The following is a 12,454-nucleotide window of genomic DNA, read 5'->3' on the forward strand; positions in this document are numbered from 1 at the left end:
AAATGTATACTGTATGCAGCCTTGTATACAATGGATTGACAGTAAGTCCCTTTGTTTGTTTAGGCCATAAGCAGCATAGTTGGGAAAAAAAATGCCACAAAAATTGCCTCATTGGCCTTTCCTTAGCAAAACATGAAAACCTCTTTTAATGAAACTAAAGCAAATAAGGCAAGAAGAGAAAGAAGAGAGATCTTGGTCAAATAACAGCCACTTTGGATGCATTTCCATCTCAGTGTTATGGGAACTCAACAATCCTTGGTGTGCTTTTTGAGCAAAATCCTTGTTGTGATTGCTCTTCTTGAATGAACACCATGGATCTAGCTGAGAAGGGCTGTGATTTTTGCGATCTACTCGCTGCCAGCAGTTGCAAGCCAGCACTATGGGACTTGACAATCCATTGCACATAGTCATCTTTGCTGCATGACTAGGTGGCTTTGCAGCCTCTACCTGCTTTAACCTCTCCTGTTCATATCCTTTCTTCTAGTTTCTTACATTTTTCTTGATGGTTCTTGATTAAACTTAAAACAAACATGCTGATATCACATACGCATTTCTGCATCTCATCAAAACTGGCTGGCCCTGTGAGGATACTGCCAGCCCTTGTGCAGAACAGCATAAGCTGGCCCTGTAGAAGACAGGAGGATTGTTTGGCCTTGAAGCTTTTTGATGGTTAAAAAAGCAAATTCTGCTCCAGAGAGCAGTTCAATATTACCCAAGAGCTCTGAGTGGGGCTGTTTTACAGAAACAGCTTTATTACTCTGACAGCATGGCTAATCTGTACTTATAGGACTGTTTTCTTTTAATCATTGTGATACAACTATTTAAAAAAAATAGAGTTTTTTTTTTTTTGTTTTTTTTTTCTTTTTCTATTTTTCATTATTCAAATAGCAGAAAATCCATATGAAAAGTATATTTGTATGTGTGCCCAGATGTTAGTGAGGCCAGCTGGGATTAAAGTCTCATTTGTATAATTCGTAAAGGCTTTGGAATTTTTCCTACGGTTTTCAGCTGTAAGATGGAATTTAGCTTTGTCAGACTGCTGGACAGCTTGCATAATAAAGCTTCCAACTAAAAATATTTTCTGTGCAACAGGGTAAAACACACAAGGGAAAAATGTTCATTTTAAATGCGGTGACTTGAGTTGGTTTGAAAAAAGAAATTATATTTAAAAAAAAAAAAAATTGTCCTGTGTTTTTACATCTTAATCACAGAGCTCTACTCACAAGTAGCACAAAACAGAGAAAGCTAAAGGCAAAGAATGGTAAAAAGCTCAGTAGGCACACACTTTATGTTCAAGACGCTCACTGGCATGTGGAAGCAGACAGCACCATTGCACAGCAACTGATACCCTCACCTCAGTCTTGCCCAAGTCATGCTCTTGGTCCATGCTGGGAAGAGCTGCTGAGGTGCAGTTGGTGGCTGAGCTGTTCTTTCTAGGACTAGCCAGCTATTCCCATCTAGCCCGTTTCCCACTGTAATTCAAGAAAATCTTTTTGCTTGAACTGTGCAGGATAACTATCCAAACTGTGTCTGGGTGCTTTGCTTTCTGGGGAGTGCAGCATCACTCCATCTCATTTTTCCTCCTTGCCATGGCTGGGTGGGTGGCAAGGAAATGCTTTCTTTATATCCCCCAGCTCAGGAGCTTGTGAGACTTGGATTTGGATGTGTTATGCTCCTGCTGTGAATATAATACATTATATATACTGATACATACATATATATATATATATATATATATAAATGTATATATGTAAGAAAGCAGTGCCTCCAGTTGAACAGCATGTTTCTTAGCTGTAGTGTGGCTTGTGGAGTTGAAAAGCTACAAATACATGTAATCTCAGGGAGCAGGTGGTGGAGTCACTGTGCACTTAATTCCCAGAAGAAGGCTGTACAGCCTAGCTTAGCACAAGTTGGGCTTGCAGGGAGAGAGTACCATTACAAAAGATGAGAAATTGCATCTCTTCACTACCCATAAAAGTTTTAGGGTTTTTGGCTTATTTTATTTTTAAAATTTCTTTCTTTAAATAATCTTGAAATGAGCTCTGTTTTCTCTTTGAATTTACATGGTGATGTTTTTTCTCTTCTTTGCTGACATTTCACAGCAGCTTGTTCACAGCTTTCTCCCGACACAAGAGCAGAAACAGACCTTAAAGCAGAGGATTGTTGTCTTTTTGGTGTTCTTTAGCTCTATATTAAAAGCCCTGGGTATTTTTCTAATCAGGATTACAGAATTAATTTGTATGGTTTATCCTCTGGTATTTTTTTCTGATGGAGTGGAGTTTGTATCTTTTTTGTGAAAATTTTTATGCTGCATCGACCTCGCTTATTTTTTGTTCAGCTGTTTTTCAAGAATCTGTGGATTAAAAATGAAGTTTGCAGAAAGAAAATCCTTCACTTAGGTAATTTAGATAACTAATCAAAATTGCTTAGTGTTCTATAGTTTCATTTGGTATCTGTTATGTTTTAGTTGTTATATTTGGACTGAAAATAATTTCATTTCATTAGTATTAATGCAAAGTTCAATGACCAGATTTTCCTGAGAGTGTTTTGATGTTGCTCTCTGCATTCTGAAGTTTATTTATGATTTTTTTTTTGTTTGAAATTTGCCTTACTTCAATGGATAGATACAAAGAATAAATTTGTAATGTTTGCTTTAGCATGTTGCATGCATATGAGTGTAATAAATTTGCTAATGATGCATATTGATTAATTCTTGTTATTTGCCTTAAAAATATCCAGTACAGGGGTGACCAGGATACAGAATTTCTCCCCTTTGAAAAAATGTTGAGATACTGAAGTGTATTTTACAGCAAAGTAAGATAAGGGAAAAACAAAAATACAGAATTTCGCCTGAAATGAAATTTCTAGGGGAAAATGCATTCCGATAAAGTGAAATCTGTCCTTTTGTTTATGGGGGAAGGTTTGTTTCAGTAGCAACATTTTTATTTGTATATTTGTGATTTCCACATCATAAAATAAATCCTGTAGATTATACACAAATAGAATGAATGTACCCTGTAATTTAAGATACCCTCATAAAAAGCTTTTTGAAGCTAAAAAGTCAAATGTTCCATCTTGGGAATATGAGCTTTCCAGCTTTAGGCAAGCATTGTATTTGAACTTCTTTCAATTTGAAATATCCAGTGGCATCTTACTTAATTTTCATCAGGGCTGACTGGTAATATTAATCAGCTGTGTAAAGAGAAGCACTTTCTAATGAAAAGAAAGGGAAAACAGAAATAGGGCAATAGGTTTTCAATGTTAAGTTTGGGAAGGAAGTATCATAAAGAGTTAACAGCAGCATTTTGGGCTTCGTGTTTAGCAGGTGTCGTTCTTGAGGTGTGAACAAGCTGCCTTTCACAGACAGGGTATGTGCAAATATAAGATCCATCTTTGGAATGACAGGAGCTTGGCCTCAATCTGATGTCTAGAAGTTCATGTTCAGGACCTTGGGGGCTGAATTTTCTCAATTTATGTTTTTAAGTCTGATTTTCGGGGAACTAAGCATTGGCAGGATACTCATATGTGCTGTGCTTGTGTACTACAGTAATGGTCCATCCTGAAGGAAAAGAAAATGAAGTTGTATTCTTTACCCTGGCAGTATATTTGATTTTTAACCTAGAATTAAGTTTGATTTCACTGAAACTGAAAGAAACTGAAACACTTTAGTTCCAGTACATTATAAGCCCTAAAATATCAGCGCAAGGAAAAAAAAGTAAAAAGAAAGAAATATTGCTGTTGGCACAGAAAGAATACTACAGGATGCTGAGTTTGAAGCAAGTTTATTCTAAAACTGGTTAAATAAGAAGTGACAGGCTAAATCTTAATTGTTTCTCTGGGCCTCAGGCTGAGACCATGTAGTGCCTGGGAAATGGAAATGAGGATCTTGAACTTCATTTCCTGAGTGAGGACAGTAGAAGGACAGAGTCGGTGTTTGAGGTTCTGTGATTGCCATTTTAACTTTGATTGTTTTTTTTGATTTGACATGGTTGCATTGCTATTGGAATTTCCCACAGAGCAGCAGTTCTGGTCTCTGGATAGTCCTGTTCTGTATTTCAAAGCTGGATTTGTTCGTGTTTGTTGGATTTTTTTATGGTTTGTTTCATTTTGTTTCAGTTTTGCCTTTTTTTATTTTTATTTTTTAGTTTTTATTACTTAATGTAAAAAAAAAATAAAATACCATATCCACAAAAATGAAAATGTGCAAGACTTGTAAAGCAACTCCCTTCCTGACTGAATCCAGACCATTGCTAAACACAAGTCAGGAGAGATCTGACATTGTATATACTACATGGAGACCTCTGCTGTAAGTGGACACAGCACAAGAAGCACAGAGTAACAATTTTTAAAATCCTTCCCCCCAGGTAGAAGTTATTTGAAGTTATTTTCAGCAGCTGTTTTATTTGGCTTCTTGTGAGCTTGATTTGGTGTGAGTTGATCATCAGCTGCCTGAGAAATTGCTGCGGTGTGTCTGTGTTTCTGGGCTGACCAGTGCCATATCTTCTATATGGCTGATATCACTTCCGTAGGTCTGCTGTTGGGTCCTTTTCATTATTTCTTTATTATTTTATGAAGTAAGAACCACAGGGAAAATTTCATCACAATGTTATAAGCCCTTGAAAATGGAGTTAATAATGAAAATCACAACAGTGCCCCCTAAATCTGTTACTAGTAAATGCAGTGCTGGACTAGTAAGGGGAGGGGAAGAATGAGCTAAACAAGAAGAAATTATTTGAAGGAACAATTTTTCCTGTCAAAAAGAGACAAGTTCTTCTGAATTACTTTGAGAGAAAACTTCTCACAAAGTTCATGGAAAAATGTCATTAAAAACTGCTTCCTTGTAGTTTATCTTGCATTATAAGTAGAGATTAAGGTCGTGAACATTACATTGGTACTACCTTTTAGAGAAAATCTACTGCAGAAGCTTCCTACAGCCTTCAGACCAGATAAAACCTCACATTTTAGAAGAAAAAAATAAAGTGGTAAATAAGTTGCTAAACAATATCGTCTGAATTGATTAGTGAATGCTTGTAATCACAAGTGGAGTCTTTCACATGATTTTCCTGTGATCACCACTAATAAGGACAGATATGGTTCATGTCTTCACTCCCCAGCACAGCTGGTGTACTCTTTTCCTCAGGAGAAGCCTAAAGAGTGGTTGAGAGCTGAAGGTGAGAAATGTATTGAAAACTTCATGGAATATTCCTGCTTATAAAAATTTTGCATGAGCTTATCTGTTACTCGTGTGGTGCTACTTGATTAAAGCAAACAAATTGCTACACTAAAAAAAAAGGCTGGGGCTTTTAATACTCGTTCAAGTTTTTCTGTTATTAAAGCACAAGTGTCTGTTTAGCTTTCACACTTTCTAGTAAAGCAGAATTTTAAAATCACAGTATTCCCCACTGCGAAAAGTACGTCAAAATGTAACTCAGCTCCATGGTAATATTATATAACACAAAGACTGTCCTTAGCATTTCAGAGTATTTAAAAATAAAGACATAGCAGTCTTTGTGGCACAGAAATAAAGAGAAATAGCTTCAACTATTCCTGCTTCTTTAAAATGCATACAATTAATATCCTTTCTGTGTGAATTTGATTTTGTGGAGAGAACTTGCACACATTCTATTAGTGGTCATAAGGGAAGCGTTAAATTTTTACAATTTAATGCTAGTAGTGGCATAGTCTTTCATTACTCTGGCCTCATGGAACAGCCTTTGCTGTTCTTTTGCATGACGTTAAAATAGAGGTCAATATTAAAGGATTTTGAAACAAGGGTAAAACGCTCTTATTTTTCTTTTGAGTGGGCCCTTTATTTTAGTATCTATAACAAGAACTGCTCTGTTCTACAAATCCTTTCTCCCCAGGAAGAGTCAGCAGGCACATTGTGATTTACTTGAAAGTTAAGAGGCTGAAAAGCTTTAGAAGAGACCTTATAATCTCCTGTAAAATGTATGCAGGACAGAATCATAGATTTGGAGCTGTTGGTAGCTCTCCAACACATAAGAGAGAAGCATGAGATAATTAGATTACTCACAAAGTGTTAATCCTGCAGAAATGAGGAAGTTTAAAAAAATTCCCAGCCCTGTTGTTTATACCAGATTAGCTAGTACAAAGAAGCAAGCATGTCTTCTTTCATTGTTTCTTTGAGATGTGTAATCTCTTATCAATTTTACTCTCCCAACGTTCATGTATGGAAAATGTTATTATTACAAATACAGAGCCTACCTTTAAATTGTGTTAGCTGCAAAGCACCATATCATCCTTTTAAGAAAACAGTGCTATTAGCTTTCTGTTCTTACAAAAACAGCATTGACAAGACCCAGGAAAACTTGGTAACATGGGGAAAAAATATGGGGCAGAAGAGCATTTTTCCTGGCTAATACCTCTTGCTAAGCCTCTTCCAGCCCAGTTATCCAAATTTAGTTATATCTATAGTAATGATTGTGACTCCATGATATTGACTGATATATTATGCTCCTAGCACATGCAGAAACTGAGTGGACAAAATGGAATTAAGTGGAATCAAATTCAGCAAGCAGAAGACAGTGTTTGTTCCTTTCTGGTATAGTTTACATGAAAGCACACAGTTCCTGCCAACAAAGGAGTTAGGCTCTCAAAACACCAAAGAACTGCAGAGCAACTTGCCTCCATTCATGGATTCATCGATGTCCCAGCTGCCAAGCCCTGCTCTGGACCTGATTCCTGATCATAACTGGTTCCTTGGTAGCAGAGTTGCAGGAATTCAGAAATCTTCCGCTTCACAGACAGACCTATGCATAGAATCATAGAATCATTTAGGTTGGAAAAGACCTGTAAGATCATCATCAAACCATCACATAACAATACCAAGTCCACCACTAGACCATGTTCCTAAGCACCACAGGCACACATTTCTTATCACTGCTGTTGTTTGCTACTAAACACTTTCCAGTGGTGACAGAGAAATGGACTAGATCATGATGTTCTGCTTTACATGAAGCAGATATTCCTGTTTAACTATACTGACAATCAAAAAATCCAGAGATTGACTGGAAGCACTTAGCTGAAACCTCTGCTCTGCATACTTGGTCTCCATTGAGCATCTCTTAAAGTTTAGTGCTGAGTAAGAACTACACTGTTAGTTTCACAAAAGGTGAGACTGTATTTCCTTGTGAAATGGCATATGTTAAACAAAAACTGTGGATTTTTATATGCTTTTCATTTTATAAAGAAAAGTCCGGAGTCCCTGAAGAAAAATCTAAAGGTTAGACTGGGTTTTGTGTTTTGCTTTTTTACCCAAGGCCCCAGATTTAATAAATGGAGTTAAATCATTGAATTTCTTCAAGTATGGAAGTGATGAGAGTCCAGCACTACTGACAGTAACATAATTTCTGTGGGGGTTAGCATATTGACACTGGTCACTAACCTTAGCATTTTGATTTCTAAGTTCTTCTGCGTCATTTCTGCTTAATTACATAACAAGCTCATGGGCTTTCTAGGTTTAAGACCTCTATTTTAGTAATTAGTGCAAGGGGGGAATTGCCTTCATAGCTGTTGTGGTTTAACCCGTCTGGCAGCTAAGCACCACATAGCCATTCACTCACCCTCCCCCCTCCCTCTCTGGGATGGGGGAGAGAAATGGGAAAGTGAGACCCAGGGGCTGAGATAGAGACAGTTTATTAAAGCAGGAAAATAATAATAACAATAATAATAATAAATAATAATAATAATGTGTATGAAACAAGTGATGCACAATGCAGTTGCTCACCACCCGCTGACCAATGCCCAGCCTAACCCCAAGCAGCCGGCCCCCCCACCCTGGCTAGCCACCCCTATATATTGTTTAGCATGAGGTCACATGGTATGGAATACCCCTTTGGCCAGTTTGGGTCAGCTGTCCTGGGTCTGTCCTGTCCCAGCTCCAGCTGCACCCCTAGCCTGCCTGTTGGCAGGACAGAGCGAGAAGCTGAAAAGTCCTTGGCTTAGTGCAAGCACTGCTCTGCAACAATTAAAACATCAGCATGTTATCAGCACTCTTCTCATCCTAATCCAAAACATAGCACCCTACCAGCTACTAGGAGGAAAATTAACTCTATCCTAACTGAAACCAGGACAGTAGCCTGTACTGTTTTCATGTCATATCAAAATATCTTGGTTCCTGCACTTGTAAGTGCAGTAAATTAACTAAAAATAAACAACTGTGGCAATATGCAGAGGAACAAATGGGCTCAGACAGGAAAGAGAATGCACAGAATTAACTCATATTTGCTGGCTCAAGCTTATTTCTCCTTCCTGCAGGCATCTGGGTAAATCAGCTTTAATTTACAGGTAGGACCTTAGAGCTTAGATGCTTAGGATCCATTGTCACCTTCTATAGGAAACAAATGGGTGTACTGTGGGTTTCCCTGCAGTAACCTGTGGTTATGTTTCCTGGGCATATGGCATATGCTCCACCACCAACCACTGAGGAGGTGAAGTGAGTGCCCTCTGCCAGGTAGAAAAGAATACGGAGCTGAACAGTATCTCATGGCTTTCTAAAAGTGTGTGAGCTCTGGGGACAGATCTAGTAGGTTAGGTTATTAACATCAGTGACGCTTATTGCTGGATGTAACGGACCAAACCACAGTTGTGAGAACAACCTCCCAAAAGTTGTCTGCCTGCTTCTCTTTCTCATTCTGCTTTGAGGTCCTCAACGTAGTGTTTTCAATAAATAAAAGCAGTGATATACTTTTAGGAAAAAATTATTTTTGAGTGTACTAGTGGGCTAATGTTCTTGCATTATGTCTTAATCTGTGGAAATAAAGGCTATTTTTAAAACCTTCCTGTGCAGTTCCAAAGCTTGTTTATGCTTTTCAAAAGGCTGTAGTGTTGGAATTGTAATGTAACAGGGGAGACCAACTGTTTTGATAATAGTCAAAACAAAACAAAACTTTGAGTAATGCCAAGCAGATATTTGCTCAGTAATTGCCTTTACTTTTTGTTCTAGTACCAGACACATAAAAGATACAAACTCTGAAGAACTATTCAGAAGTTAGTATTTTTATGCTCTAACACTGTAAGGATCTCTTTTGATATAAATGGATAGTAAACAGTTAGGTTTATTTATTGTAGAATCATTCCAAATATGTTGTTTATTTTTCTTTTTAGGCTCCTGAGGACCCAGTCTCTGGATTGGTACTATAATAATGTGAAGAGCCGCTTTAAGTGTTTTGGAAGTGCCAAAGTCCTGAAGAACTTATACAAGAAGCATAGACTGGAAAGCGGAGTTTGTCCTGATGTAATAGGTAAGAACAGCTGTGTTCATGTCTTATTAGTTTACCTACTTTAACACACGAGCTAAACCAATGAAAATTCTGAGATTATTTCAAAAAATAATAACTTAAATGTTATATTTTTTTCAGAAATATCATAGTAGAGAGAGAAAAAGAGGTGAAGTGCCTTAGAGAGTTGTTTTAATAATTCAAAGAATATTTAATTTTAATTATTCCACTGATAATTATGCCACTCCTTCTAACAGCAGAATTGTCATCTTCAGTCCATAAAGTAAATTGCAGTTTGCATTCTAGTCCATGTCCCAGAATTTATCGTAGTTCTGAGTAGGCAATTGATAAGAAAATAATATTGCATTCAACATTTGGCTTAAGAACATATTTCATGGCATTTGAAGCAAAATTTTGTTAACATTGGATACATTCTATATATGCAAGTTGACCAAAACGTAGATTGTCCTCGCTTAAGGCTTTGCTTTCTTAAAGATTTCAAACAGGCCACATTTTATTTTAATTATGTTTGTAAATGGTTAAATGATGCTGTGTTGGTGACACCCTTTTAAATGAAGAGACACAATCCTTCCTGAACTATTGTGTTAAAAACCCTGTAATAGTAATTGAAGATGTAAAATAGATTAGAAGAAATGGTATTTTGTGTCAGAGTGGTAATTTTAGTGAATTAATCAAAGCACAACTGGCTGAATGTTTGAGATTTCACTGGCTTTATTAGACCAGATACTTTTCTAATGTAATTCCTTCAAAATTTCTACAGCAACTGCAATTTTTATGTAGTATTTAATTTGTCTTTTTCTGAAGTTATATGATGGTAAGTGGACTCTCTAATCCTGAGTGAAAATTCTAGGTGTTTCTTATGAATATTGGCATAAAAACTTCTAGGAAGAAATGAGCAATGCATTAAATTCTGATATATTAGTCTTTCTGCTGTCTCTGCAATCAATTCATTTTTCTAGAGAAGATTCTTTAACAGCCAATACACAAATATGTGTAAAGGCAAGAATGCTCATACCAGTCAGAATGGAAATAGGACAGTGGACTTAAAAATTGTGGGGATGGATCCTTCAGAACTTTACTATAATGTGTTGTCTTCCCTCAAGCCATATTGTAAATGAATTTGTCTCTGAGTGGAACTGTGAACTGTGCAATGGCGAGTTGGAGTGGCATGTGCTTGATCTATGAGACTTTTATGAGGAAGGCCTTTGAGTCTAAATGTCATTGATAACTTTCTTCTACTCTTCGTGTGACTGTTAGGTAAATCTTTTGTTCCATTTGAAGATATATGCCAGTATACATGTCTAGGTTTTAGCTTATTTATACAGTGTTGCCCTTTAAAATATATAATCAATTTCCACCCCAAATGCCATATTAAAAGCAAATTCCGCAAACTTAACTTTCACCATGTAAGTTTTATGTTCTAGTAGCTTCTTCTTCTCTCGTTTAAAGTACAATTAATTTTCTAGGGCTTTCACATAAAAGCAGTGTGGTGGTTTTTTTTTTGGCAAAAATGGCTGCAATCATGCTTTATACAAAAAGGTAGGAGGAAATATCTGGTTATTCCTCTTTGTGTGTGGTGCCACTGTACCTTAAGAGAATATTCTAATCTAATAATATCTTTGCTGTGAATGGATATTTCTTATACTAACTCATGGTTAGTATAAGAAATTTTTTTTTTTTTTTTGAGCAGAAGGAGGTTTTCTTGAAGGGAGCTTTGAAAATGAAGGAAGCATTTGTGGCAGTGACTCTACATTCTACAGACAGACAGAAGGTACACTCCTAAAAACTCATTCAATTAAAACTCAGTCCTTACACTTTGACTTACAGGACAAGTAGCCTAGAGTGTTGATAAGTCCTGTTTACAGATCCAGCAGTCTTTTAGCGAAAATGTTTAGCAAGATACTAAAAATCCTCTGTGTTCACATGAACCTTGCTCGGATTTCTTGCTTTTACTAGCCCAAATATTACATGCTTATTCTAACATGATTGTCTTAATGTTCATTATTTGCTACTTCTCTCTTCCTTTCCTATGATTATATTTTTTTCATTCTTTTTCTGATATCCTCTTGGTGTTTATAGGAAGCTTATGGATTTTTCTCCTATGACTTCCTCCTAACTATTTTTCTGGATTCTAAGATAAACAGCTTAGAAATACTGTGTTTTATCATGTTTAATATCTAAATTTAACAAGTTAAATAGAAATTGAGATATATTGCTCTCTCTTAAGGTGTTTATTTTGCTATGCGTGATTATGGATTGAGGAAATAAATTTAGCCATGAACAAACTGAGATTTGAAAATATGTCCAGAATATTGGTCTGAATTTTGCAGGTTTTTTATGCAAAATATATGTATATAATGAACAAAGTGATTTCAATTTTTTCCTCACCTAGGACACAGCATGATGGATACCCTTGCTGTGGCCTTACGTGTTGCAGAGGAAGCAGTGGAAGAAGCTATTTCTAAGGCAGAGACCTACAGTGACAGTCTGGTAACATTTTCTAACACATTTTGTTAATTTAAACAGAACAATCATGTTTTTAATTCTGGTAGTAGTATGAAAACAGGTATATACAAAAGAGAAAAAGAAAAGTGACGATGTGTGCATCACCTGCAGAGTTAGGTATGAGTTTTACGAATTTGCATTCAAGATGTATGCTGTGTTTCAGGTGATGCATGATGTAAGTACCTGCAATTTCTTCCCACAGTGCCAATACAGCATATTACCCAATTTCTGATCTATACAAGTTCTGTGGAAAGGCCATTTATATGTGATCTTAGCATCTACAGATAACTGTCTTCATGCAGGACAAGCAGAACGAGGCTTGCTACTTGCAAGAACACAAGGAGGACCTCATAGAAGAGCTGGCCACAACCATCGTGCAGAAGGTATGGCAGGCATTTTTTCCATAGCTTGTTCAGTAGCCAAAACATAGTTCTTTAGTCTGGTGAGCTGTGGTTCTGCTAACAGAGAAGATGATGACACCATTGTAGCAAGTACACAGTAAATGACAAGTTGCAACTTGAACTAGAACAATCTAGGCTTAATCAACTGTATCTGACAGAGAGATTAATCTATAAATAAGCTTAATCCAGTGCCTAAATTGATGGCCTACACCCTCAGAGCTGAGAGGTAAGACTCCTTCAGGTCTGTGATATGCTTGCTGGGAAAAGGAGGACACTCCTTACTAGGAT

General features: G+C 36.8%; 1 protein-coding gene across 1 annotated transcript in view; it reads left to right on the plus strand.

Moving 5' to 3' along the window:
- The window catches only part of MYRIP (myosin VIIA and Rab interacting protein), a 207,621-nt gene that overhangs the window by 140,263 nt on the left and 54,904 nt on the right, over positions 1–12,454 (plus strand). The window contains exons 4-7 of the mRNA XM_084282618.1: positions 9,127–9,263; positions 10,951–11,031; positions 11,653–11,750; positions 12,068–12,148. Coding sequence (XP_084138744.1) covers positions 9,127–9,263; positions 10,951–11,031; positions 11,653–11,750; positions 12,068–12,148 — 397 coding nt within the window. The remainder of the gene's footprint in view (positions 1–9,126; positions 9,264–10,950; positions 11,032–11,652; positions 11,751–12,067; positions 12,149–12,454) is intronic.

This window comes from Netta rufina (assembly GCF_964035555.1).
Source record: "Netta rufina genome assembly, chromosome: 2".
Classification (NCBI taxonomy): Eukaryota; Metazoa; Chordata; class Aves; order Anseriformes; family Anatidae; genus Netta; species Netta rufina.